The sequence below is a fragment of the Lissotriton vulgaris genome, chromosome 7, assembly GCF_964263255.1.
Source record: "Lissotriton vulgaris chromosome 7, aLisVul1.2, whole genome shotgun sequence".
Lineage (NCBI taxonomy): Eukaryota > Metazoa > Chordata > Amphibia > Caudata > Salamandridae > Lissotriton > Lissotriton vulgaris.
Window position 1 is genome coordinate 1,289,096,879 of NC_141695.1, and position 12,387 is coordinate 1,289,109,265.

Consider the following 12,387-nt stretch of genomic DNA (forward strand, 5'->3'; position numbering starts at 1 on the left):
TTGTAAGAGTGTTTCTAGGTGATGATAATGAGCCCTGTCGTATCTTGCGAGGAGGGCTTGTGAATTAGCTATGCGCCATGTGTTGCTTGCTTAGGCAGTTATTCTCTTGCCTGAAGTGTTTATCATCTTTGACTCTTTATCAGGAGGTTGTGCTTCACCTGATGTTTGGGAGTTTGCTCTTTTTCTAGCATTGGAAACGACTAGTGAGTCTAAAGGTAGCTGTCCTTTAATGTATGCGGGATCCCCAGGAGATGGCCTATATTTCTTTTCTATTCTGGGGTTTATGATCCTAGCCCATACAGGGTCTTTAAACACTTCTGGTGCATGCTTAATGACTCCTTTGATCATAGGTGAAATTTGCACTGACTTTTGGGATTGCTCAAAAGTGTCAAGTAGAGAATCTTCTTCTGCCTCATCTGAGTGCATTTTGACCCCATGATGGATGGCAGCTCTATTGAGTAAATGTCCAAACCCAATGTTATCTTCTGGAGGAGAAGGTTTGGATGGGTATGCATATGGATCAGGAATATCTGGTACATCCTGTGGAACATCTGGTGGGATTGGGTACTCTCTGTCAGGTGGATCTGTTGGGTAGTTAAAGGGGTCATTTGGGTCATTCCCTCCACCATAATATCATCATCATAATTATTATTATGAGGAGGTGTATGTTGTGGTGAGAAATGAGGAGGAGAATTTTGAGCAGGTGAAGAAAGAGGAGGAGAAAGAGTGAGCTATAGGAGAAGAAGGGTGAATAGGTGATGTGGCAGAGTCCTTCTTCTTTACATGCACTGGAGGTGGAGGTGCTGTATCTAATTTCCTCTTTCTGTGTGGCCCAGTAGAAACATGTCCTGTGTCTGAGTCAATATAGGTATTTTTCGGGAAACATCCTTTACAACGCAACTTTTACCACGCCGTGCCTTTACGACGCAACTTTTACAACGCAAACCATTACAACGCATTGCGCTGGGGGACGCTCTAGGATAGGGAATAAGTTTAATTTACTATCCAACACCTTCCTAGTGTCCACGGGGACTGGAGTTGGAATAGTAAATTAAACTATTCACTATCCAGCACCCCAAAGCGCTATGCGTTGTAAAGGTTTGCGTTGTAAAAACCGCGTTGTAAAGGCATGCGTGGTAAAAGCATGCGTTGTAATGTCATACATCCGTCTTTTTCTGTCGAGGATCAGGATGAAAAAGCTCCTCTTCTTCAGGAACCGCTTTCGGTGCCGATTTTTTCGGTTCGGAGCGTGGTTGTGTCCTTTCTGTGTCCTTAAACTTAGGAGTCGTGGCAGAGTTCTTTGGCGTAGGTCTTGGCTCTGAAGATCTTGGCTTTGAAGCCGAAGCTCGTTTTGTTGGCTTAGAAGCGTCGGAAGCAGGCTTTTTTATGTTCGGAGCCGGTTTGTCTTTAGGAGTCGACGGTTTCAGAGTTGTTTTCGGAACCGGGACTTTTCGGTTTTGGTGCCGATGGAGCTGGTGGTATCGGCACATGCGGTTTGCTCGGTCCAGAGCTACCGGAAGGCTTTTGTATTTTCTTCGGAGCCGAGCTCCAAGGCGGGGCTTCTGAAGTAGTTTTTCGGTCGCGACTGGGCCCCGGAGGCAGAGTGCTGACCTTTGCCTTCGATTTGGGTGTTGGGATTGGGGCAGGGGCAGTAGTACTCACGTGTTGACCCGAAGGTATGGAGTCATCGGAGTCAGTCGTCTGCCCCAGATACAATTTTGAGATCTTTGGAATCTTCCTCATGGACATCTGGACCCTCGTCAAAGATGTCCTCTGGTTCCGGAGCTGATCTATGCATGATTTGTCGACGGGCCCTTCGATTTTGAATAGTCTTCTTGGATCGAAAAGATGCACAGGCTCGACAGCTGGACTCGTAGTGTTCTGGTCATAAGCACAGGTTACAGATCTTGTGATGGTCACTGTGCGGGAACTTTGCTCCACACTGGGGGCATTTCTTGAACGGTGTCCTTTCCATGAGCTGTAGGCCTCACGGCGTGGATAGGCCCAACGGCCCGCATCGACGACTGGAATCGAGCTGATGAGATCTAGTCGATGGTTCTTGATGTCGAAACTTGTTTAGAAGAGTTGTAAGTAAGTTTTTGACGCGTCAAACTACTTAGGAAGTAGTTTCAAACCGGAGCAGAAAAGTTGCATCCGAACCTAGTGGCGGAAGAAAACAATCTAATGGTGGAGTCGATGCCCATGCGCACTATCGTCCAAGGGAGGAGTCGCCTATCTCGTGACTACAAAGACGTCTTTCAAGATGACACCATGCAATCATCTGAGCCCAACACCAGGTGGCAATCTAATACTCAGTATGAGATCTGCAGCTCATATGCCTCGAACATAGGTGTTTTCGTGAATGGCAAAGAGGTACAGCTGAGGAGAGAATCCTAGGTAAAAGAGGAGTCCAATAATCTCTGAGTGTAGACACCAGTCATGATCAGCAAAGTGATGCAGACTGAGGCTGTCAGTGTTCATGCTTAAAGAGCCGGTTAGATTGCTGACAACCAGCCACAGGCCCTATTTGTGCTTTCAAGTGCCTCTCCACCCTGCTGCTGGCATCCTCTCACATCCAAGCAGGCAGGTACATTTTAAATCGCTTTTGTCTCCTCTTTTAATTTTTGTCACATAGAGTGTGACTACAGGTCTAGCCCCCACATGGAACTCATGGGGCACTTTCCAGTTTGCTTTTTTCGCTTTCTGTTTTTAAGGTACACGATGCACCACGTTATGCGCATCTTGATTACCAATCGGTATCGCATAAATTACCAGGCGTCTATTATAACTAATTACGCCACACCCAGTCCTCACTGTGCCTTTGACCGCATAAGATCACGGATACTCCGCTCCTGAAACAAGTATATCAGTATTTTAAATGTTTTTCTGTATGTTTGTTGGTCTTATTCACTCCACACAGGAAAGCGCCACTAGAGGAAATTCTCCTCTACCACATATCACACCTTAGCGCTTGTGTCACATATATGGTCTTTTAATAACAAGTTTTTAGACCCCTCACTTTGCACTACACATAGGTCCTAAAGAAAGCCATACCATAAGAAAGCATGGCTGAAACATGTTGACCGACTAGGATATTGGCATTACCTTAAGATCTCCTTAAATATACAACTCTCGTTTTTATTAACTGCCAAGGGCCAACTCATGAAATAGTTCGTTTTTATCCCAGGGACCCTTAGGACAGCCTTTTTAACATTCACTCACTTCCTTTCATTGCACTGTCACGGCACAATAACAGCTCCGCTGTATCCAGGCATAGTAGCACACCCGAGGTGAACTCGGTGCCTGGGGTGGGGCCCGATGATGAAGCAGGTCACCAACTAGGTTGGTGACTGAGGGCCTTACTATAAACATAATGTGTTTCCTTACCAAAACAAACATACGCTAGGAGCACACACTCCAGAGCTAGTTCTCTTTGATAAAACAACTTTCTAAATGTGGCATTTTCAGAATTGGGATTTAAAATCAGACTTTGCCTTTAAAGATGGCTTTAATTTGTAATTCTTTAGACACCAAACTCAATAGTTCTACCTACTCCAAATTGAAAAGTTATCACTTATTAAATGTTATAAGTTAACCCAATGATATACTATGGGAGAGGTAGGCCTTGTAGTAGAATTTTCACTACCACGGCATGTAAAAGGTAAAAGTAAATGTCCAACTTTTTAAATACACTTCACCCTGCCCTGTGCTGTATTTAAGGCCTACCCCAGGGCTGACATATGTATTATAAAGAAAGGTTTGGGCCCGGCATAAGGTTCATTTTGCCAGGCAGAAATGGCAGTTTAAACTACACATACAGGCGGCAATGGCAGACCTCAGACAAGTTTAAAAGGCTACTTAAATGGGTGGTACAATAAGTGTTGCAGAGCCATGAGTAGCATTTAATTTACAGGCCCTGGATACAATTAGTACCGCTGTACTAGGGTCTTACAAGTAAGTTAAAATGTGCCAATTCGATGTAAGCCAATTTAACCTTGTTTAAAAGAGAGAACACAAGCACTTTAGCACTGGTTAGTAAGTGGTAAAGTGCACAGAGTCTTAAGAGCTAACATCAAAAGGTTCAGAAACAGGAGGATGAAGGCATAATGTTTGGGGATGGGCTAACAGAAAGGGGCAGGTCTAACAGGCACTAACTCCAATGTTCCCTTCTGCAGCACACAGCCACTTCCGGTCTTTGGACTGAAGGGACCTGCATAATGGGGCATGGGGTGGTTGCTGCTGGAAGGGTAGAGTAGGCCACTTTTCCACAATTTTCAGGACACATTGGTCAGATATTATGGCCCTCAAGGCCTGAGGAAAAGAAGCTACCCGCCCTCTCAATGGCTGCACATGCTTTTTTACGTACCAAAATCCACTTGTCCCTTTGGTGCCATTTAGTGCAGTGGAAAGGTATGGCAGCAACCTCCTTATATAAGAGCTCTGATAATAAGCTCTCGGACTATGCCAGAACTCACACCATAGTAGGGTTTGAATACTAGCAATTTACTTAATTTGCCACCTAAGGAATAGTCGTTGGAATGCCCCTTTGAGTCTGTGCATACCGACTAGTATATTTTATTAGTTTATCAGCTTGTGTCTAATATTTTAGCATCCATGCAAAGGCTGGAAATTTACTCCCGACAAGGGCAGAAGTAAATCTTCCAGGGTTGGGGAATAAAGTGTTTAGTGGGAAAGTTAACTTGATACTGCTCAACAGATGTCCGCATAAGGAAATCTACACATGCGTATTTGCTTGTGCTAAAATGTAGTTCACAAATGCTTTCTAGGAGTTCGATTTCCTAACCTACTTCTGTAAATTCTAGTGAATTTATGAAAGCCATAAGTCGGCACTAATGCAAGGACAAACTATGGCTGCACTTTTGTGACTTTCTTTGAGAATTGGGCCCCTATTTAGGTATTGTGTTAACCAAGACCTGTTGTTTTTATTACAATTCTGATTCTCTCCCTCTCTCTTGACCTACTGGCTGGTTTAACTGAAAGATAGCATTCTGCTCTTTCACAAGGAGCATATCAGCACACAAAGTAGTTTTGCTAGTGCCAGTAACTACTGTGGCAATGTGTGGCTTTTTCGAGTAAAATTATTTTTACTTTTGTCAATGTTTGTTATAATGATGAGGTCCCAGCAGCTTCCACAACAATAAAGTTGTACAAAAAACATGGCAAAACAAAGCATGCATTGACAAAACCAAAAGACTGACCATCAACGTCTTATCCATTTGCTTTGCCAATGCTTGTTTATTGTCATGTTTCCTATAATGTTATTGAAACTGGTTACATTGATTATCGATTATAAATATTTTTGGTGAAATACTAGCGTGCAACAACACATTTTACTAATTGGTGCTTCAAAGAAATAGTACCTAAAATTTCACAGTAGTTTAGCTAAACAATTTGTTTCTAGTTGCACTTTTTAATGAACGTTTTATTTTGAAAGCAATGAATCATCAATCTTCCTTTCAAGCTTTTCCATATACTTTTATTTAATCAGAGAACATCCTGGAAGCATTATATGTAGCCTGATATTGTTAAACTTTGCAAATGTGTGGACACATGTTTATACTGCAACCACTGTCAGTAGTGCAATCTGAACTTATATAACATTTCCTTGGAGCGCTCATCCGAACAATAAAGGTTTTCTATTAATGAATCAAACACATTTAAACAGCATTACCATATGAACACAAATATTGCCTTAACTGAGGATAATGCCTGTCCTTGATCCATAACGTGGTACTGTAATCTGGCAGCCAAAGGGTTTGTGTTGCAGGGGGTTGGGTCTACTTGTCCCAAGGACAAAGTAAACATGAAAACTTGTCCATGACTGCAAACAATATGTCCTGGGCGCCGGGCTATAGGAATTCCACACCTCTGGATGTTGGGATGGTAATATCTCCTGCATGAAACTGGTACCCTAATGTTTTTCAGCAGGTGAATCTAACATATTCGTTGAGTCCATGGTAAATCTAAAGTCCAGAACTGGTGCAATAAGCATACTCTGTGGTGAAATGAGACTACCACCTATGACTTAAGAGTGTTGACATGCAGTGGTGGTGGCCGTAAACTTATTTTTGGTGATTAAACATGTTGTCTGACTTGGTAGAGTGCAGCCCACCCGGTCACTTGTGTAAAGTTCTGCTAACAAGTGACATCCCGTCCTTGTGCTGGTATATTATGTATGCTGATGAATAGAGATCAGGAGGCACAAGAGTTATTTAATAACCTTAAGACAGGGAGTAAGCAAGGCAAGTCAGTCAATGCATCTGTACCTGCTAAGACGGAGGGTCTGAGGGAGAAATTAAAAAAATTGGAGAATTTGAAGAAACAAGAGCTTAACAAGTGGTGGGACGCGGCAACACTCAAACAGTACCTCTCTCTTAACAGAATACCTAGGGGATTGAGATCTCAGATTATGCCCACGTATGAGGACCTGGAGCCTGATCTTTTAGCAAATTGGGAGCAGGAACTCACAACTTCTTCTCGGAATCTCATAAATATACTTATTGAGAACGCCGAGAGGGCTGTTGTAATCAACTTTGAACATCTGATGATACACAAAGAAAAAGCAAGAAATAAAACGACAAAGACTATTTACTCTGGAATTCTGACTTTTTGATATTGACTTTGGGAAATTGTACATACAAATTCCACTCTTGAAGATAAGAGTTACTTGCCAGATATTTGCTTGAATTACAAACGGGAACTGTAGGTGTGTGCTCAGAGGATATTGTATATATTATGTATGCTGAATGCGTGTGTGTATATTGAATGTATGGTGCATGTGCTATAAAGAGACTGTGTGAAGTGTGAGCATGGTTGCTTTAGCCCTTGGGATCCACTTTGGATGGCCCTGTTATAACATAGCACAAAATAGAGGGTGGACGCAGCTTTCCCAGACAGTGGAGGAATAGTGCCTGCATTCCTAAGACTGGAGGGTTGAGAGACACACACGGAAGTTAGAAAGAGTGGAGACAGGGCAATACTTAGAAATTCAACGTAGTAAAAAAGTTGCCAATAGGGGAGAGGTGGGGTCCTGGGAGTCTGCAGATTCTGTTAAATGTAAGGCAGTTTCTTGACAGGGCCTGCCCCTTTTTCTGCCCCAGATTACTTTATGCAAAAGGCTGATGACAGCCAGGTGCAGCGATGTCGCACTGCCCCCTGCTTGGAGCTAGCATCTATAAACCTGCTGAGAGACCCATTCCCTTACACAAAGGGTGTCTTTAATACAACCAGAAATTACATCTGAAGGTGAACCACCCAAAACGTGTCCTGTGACCTTAATAGTTGATCCACATTGCCTGCCGGCAAAGGAGTGTAAATGTGGGACCCAAGCCACCCTACCTTGATCCAGGTTTCTTCTTGACCAAGGATGGAGTGTAGCACAGAGTACTAAGGAACTGCTTTGTGGCCAGAGCTAGTGTTTGCATGGCAATCAATCTCCTAGAGGAGAGGAGACATCACCTGAAGTTTGCACAACTTGGTGGGGAAGATGTGTGTCTGCATGGGGCCTAGAAAGAGTGTGTCTGGCCCTTCAGGATGAAAGACTGACCAGGAAGCAAAGCCCAACCTTTTTCACCGTGTGAAGAACACCCATAATAGGCTGACGTGTGTGGGAGTGCACCCAGTGCTAACCAAATCTGAATGAGTGACCTGCCTGTTTCCCCTGAGTTGTTCATTTGGCACAATATCTACCAACTCCATTGTGACCTGAGGAGCCTGTTTGCTGCCACTGATGAGCTGTATCCAGACATCGTTATACCTGCAGCTAAGGATTCTCTGAAGGCCATAAGTGCCAAGAAGAGAGGATTGCTGATCCCTACCTGCTGATCTGCATTGTCAGTGTGTCGCCACTGTCAACACGCTGTGTGCCAGACGTCATCACTGCTGCAGCAAGGGACTCCCTCAGTGGCAGAAAGGCTGCAACTGTCAAGAAAGGATGACTACTGAGCCTGGCCTGCCACACCACAAATCTGCCTTGGCTTGAAAGGTGAGGCCACCTTCGAGACAATGCTCCTAGTGCTGGAAGGCTCTGCTGTGTGCCAGTTAAGAGCACAAGACAACTACCACAACTCTGAGCAGCACTGCACCCAGGCAGGTAATGCAAGTCAGTGTCTGAAACAGAGACTGTACCTTTCACCAGAACTGTGTAGTTAAATTCAGCCTTTGTGTTTCCCAAATATTTAACAAGCTACAACACTGAATGGGCCTATGGATTCCCCACATTGGGCCAATGATCATACAGCCATTAAAATGTACTCGCATCTCAGGTGATTCTTGACGGAGACTCCCCCGAAGTAATTGTCCAGCGAGGATGGGAGAGAACTCCAGACTAGCAGAAGAGTGCTGTGGTAGGGCAGGAATCAACACCCCGGATCAGAAATCTGGGTAAGGGCGAGCACAATGCACGCTGGCTAATAGTACATGGCAATTAGAGTCCTATAAGAGAGCTCAATTACTGTGTGTACTATTATGTTTATTGTGCTAATGGAGTGCTTCTCTTTTTAGAAGAAAAGCACTGAGCTGTACAGCATCTCATGGTGTTTACTGGATGAGTGTTGAGTACCGAGTTCTTGTCCCTCCACCTCACACCCTATCCTGAGAGTCAACAGGGGGAAGGAGTTACCTGGCCCAGTTTTCAGAGCTATTGTTTGTTGGCCCCAGGATGCCAGAGGCAAACAAACTCTACCACTACTTTTGTGACCCAGTGGTCTCTCTCTGACACTATGATCACCCAGCCACCTGTCTTGCAAGACAACAACCAGGCTTAGCTGTACAGCAATAACTTAGCCTTCATACTCCACTCAAATGCAGTTACTAAGAGTCTCCCATCACCCGCGCTTGTGGTGAAAGATTGTCCTGTTCATGCTTCTCCCCCCAAAAAGCATCTTGATACTGGCTATAGTGATATCCTGCCTGAAATACTGTGGCACTATGCATTCTGGTCTGCCATGATCAACACTGAGTAAGCTTCAAATTGTTGCGAACCACACTGCTTGACTTATGCTCGATCCAAGGCGCAAAGGTACCATCACATCAACTTGAGTTTGCTTTACTGGTTTTTGAGCACAGTTCACAAAGGTGACTCCATTTTAACACCGGAGGCTACCTATTCAAACTTTGAGATCAACTTCACTGAAGATTCTGTATATCTATCCAAATAACCTCCTAAAATATCGATGCAGAGCTCTGCTTGAAGTAGGCTATGTTCTCTGGAAGGCTTTCTAAGTCCATCAACACCTGTGGACAACTTCTTAAAGTTCTCCAGAGCTCTGAAGATACACCACTTTCTCTCAGGCTTCAAACCCTTGTATTAAAACCCAACCCAGGAGAACTGTTTATATCTATCCTTGACAAATTCACAGTTTTAATTTAAAGGCTTAAGACTGGTATCTCAATAAAAGCTTTTCCATCTTTTCCTGCAATGCCAAAGTTTGCGTTGACAGGTTTCACACCACCTCTTCCTAAAACCGGTCTGTGTCACCAAGTACCCATTTTACCTCACAATGCTGTAAGATGGCAGTACGGTGGAGTGGCACTCCCCCAAAAAATAAATAAATAAATACTGAAGTTTACCAAAAATAAGCAAAATGCTACACTCACATAGTTAGGATTAAGCACCTCTCTATTCTTTTAAACCATAATTCTTTTTCCCACACCTACCTGACTGAATTCTGATCAGGGCGAGCTTCCAAGTCCCACCGGGTGACTTCATGGTTCATTGACACAACAAAGAAACTGCTTTGCGAAGTGAAGAGGATATTGCTGATCCCTTGCTCGCTGGCCTGGAAAAAGAAAACAATAGTCTATTTCTTAAATACCATTCACACAGGGCAAAAAGGCTGCTTGGACACAAAGTGAAGGAACGCCCATGGTGCCAACCTACAGCGCAGAAAGTATAAAGGACAAACAAATAGACAGGATGGACAGATGATGGATAAGCTTGAATCTTTAACTCTGAAACTTGCAATGTGAGCATTCCAATGTTGCCACTGAAGATAGGGAGCAGCCATAGGAAAACTAGTCTTGCTCCCATTCCAAAAGAGGCAGTGCCGCCCAAACTGATTGGTGTTATTTGTGTTCCCTTTCAGACGCAATATTACCAATGAGTTTCAGCCTTATTTAAAATCATCATTGAACCTCAGCACGAGTCTCTACGTCACAGCAAGCTACAAGAGCTATAGCTGTGAATACCCTTGACACGTTGGGTGACTACCTGGGAAAGACAAAGTAACTACAAATATATGCAGATTAAGTCAAGCACTGCCATCTAGAAATCTTTCTTTAGCAGAAGACATAAAAACAAATTAAAAAAGATCTGTGTTGAATTCAGGGCAGCAGAACAGTGAGGGTGATGCTAGAATCAATGTATAGTTTTAGGAACAAGCAGCAAAATAAGCATGCGAGTTGAACCAGTTGATTTATCTACTGATAGCTTTGGATGACCAGAAGTAAGGTGGAGCGGTCAATGGAGAATATGAGATGTTTACCGGTTATCGTAATCAGAACCAGAAATAGGGACACAAACATTTTTCCATAATTTTTCCTTGGAAGATCCACCTTGACAGGTGAAAAATTAAAATAATGGAAACATAAATATCACTGAAGTTGACACATTCGACTAACAGAGGAAATGGTCTTTTTGCACTACTGAGAACATATTTTCACAAGTCAAGTAAGACATTGGTCTGTAATGGAAAGTGTTTAAGTATTTGGAATGTCACCCTCAGGACAGACCAATGGTAGATATACAAATTTCAAAACCATAAGATACACTGGTGCATTTTCCACACAGTCATTTGCTCTGAATGACAGTGCAAAAATGACACTTTCCTACAATTGGTCAGTACAAAATTACCTGACAATGCAAATTGGGACTGAACAACAGTGATGCAATTTACATATACCTGCCCCATGTTTGGAATTGGATCTAAATATTAGAGACTACATGATAAGTTCTATGTGATGCAGAAAAAAACATACATTTCCACCCTATTAAGAAGTATGCAAAGTTTTACTGTGTCAATTGCTGTTGACATACATTATGCACTGCATACAGTACAAACGGTGTGTGTTTTAGCCTAGCTGAAAGATTTTTTTGTTTAACCCCTTGGATGCTCATGACGGAACGGTTCCGTCATGAGCATCGGTCGAGCTGTGCTCAGGACGGAACCGTTCCGTCATGACCACGCCCGTTTTCATTAGGGCCCAGCACCGGCGGTAAATCTGCACCGCACGGAAGAGGTTAACTATTTTTACTCAGTATTTGCAGGTAACGGTTACTCAAACAACTGGAAAGTTCAAAGACAGAAATGATGAGACAACTCTCAGAAGTCCTTTGATATGTAAGTTTGAGATAAATTCCATGTATGTGTGAATGTCCTCAGTTTATAAAGTAAGTTATTAATTCTGTTGGGACGGGAGGTACAAGTTACTTACCTTCAATAACACTCTTTCAGCAGGCTCCACACCTTTTGAATACTTCCCCAGGCTTCAGACAAGATCCGGAAATCTTATAACAGTAACTCAGTACGCCACATTGCCGCCACGTTCAGAGTCAATATAGGTGCCACTTCCGCACGCCAACGTCAGATGCTTTTGAGGCAGTTTGTGCCCCCTAGCTGCAGAGCTCCAGCAGCTAATGGGCTTCTACCTGTGTGCAGACGCCTAAACTTGGCATCGTTTTATATGTACAGAGCCCAATTCACAGAATGGGGAGGAGGGGAGCGTTGGTGAGGAATCTGCAATTAGAAAGAATCTCTAACAACAGCTAAATAACTTGTTCTTCTGATAAGACTTCTAACCACAAATGACTTGCCTTTTGAGTAGATACCAAAGCAATACCTATTCAGAGGTCGATCTCTGAATTGGCTCAGACCAAAAAGTCCTTTGGGACCAATCAAGTGAAGTGCTCTTTTCTTAGAACCTGGCTGTCCAGACAGTAGTGCTTCTTGGATGAGAGACACCCAACAAACGCCCAGGACAGGAATCTGCATTCCAAGGCAGTGGTAGCAGCCTTGGCTTTGTTAGAATGAGCCCATAACTATACTGGGGACTGCTTTTGGCCAATGCATACCACCTCTTGCTGATCGTCCACTTGGGGCTGCTATTTGGTACCATCGACACAAAAGCTCAGTGCTCTTTTTGGGCTTAGGTGATGAAGTCCCTCTTCCTCCTACTCCTTACAGGGGTGAGGCAGAGCATAGAACGCAGGGAAGAGGATAATTTGACTGACCAGGAATGACGTCACTACTTTTGTGAGAAAGTCAGAGTTCGCAGAACCAGTTTGCCTGAAAAGGAGGAGGTACACAGCAGTTTGACACAGAGCTTTGAGAACACTCACCCATCATACCGCTGTTACTGGAACGAAGA

The 12,387-nt window shown here is 43.5% G+C and overlaps 1 protein-coding gene across 7 annotated transcripts in view; it reads right to left on the reverse strand.

The window, feature by feature from the left end:
- TEP1 (telomerase associated protein 1) overlaps positions 1 to 12,387 on the reverse strand; it is a 1,080,103-nt gene that overhangs the window by 111,095 nt on the left and 956,621 nt on the right. For all 7 annotated transcript variants that reach the window (XM_086931874.1, XM_086931872.1, XM_086931869.1 and 4 more), the window contains one exon: positions 9,679 to 9,800. In XM_086931874.1, the coding sequence (XP_086788000.1) occupies positions 9,679 to 9,800 (122 nt within the window). The remainder of the gene's footprint in view (positions 1 to 9,678; positions 9,801 to 12,387) is intronic.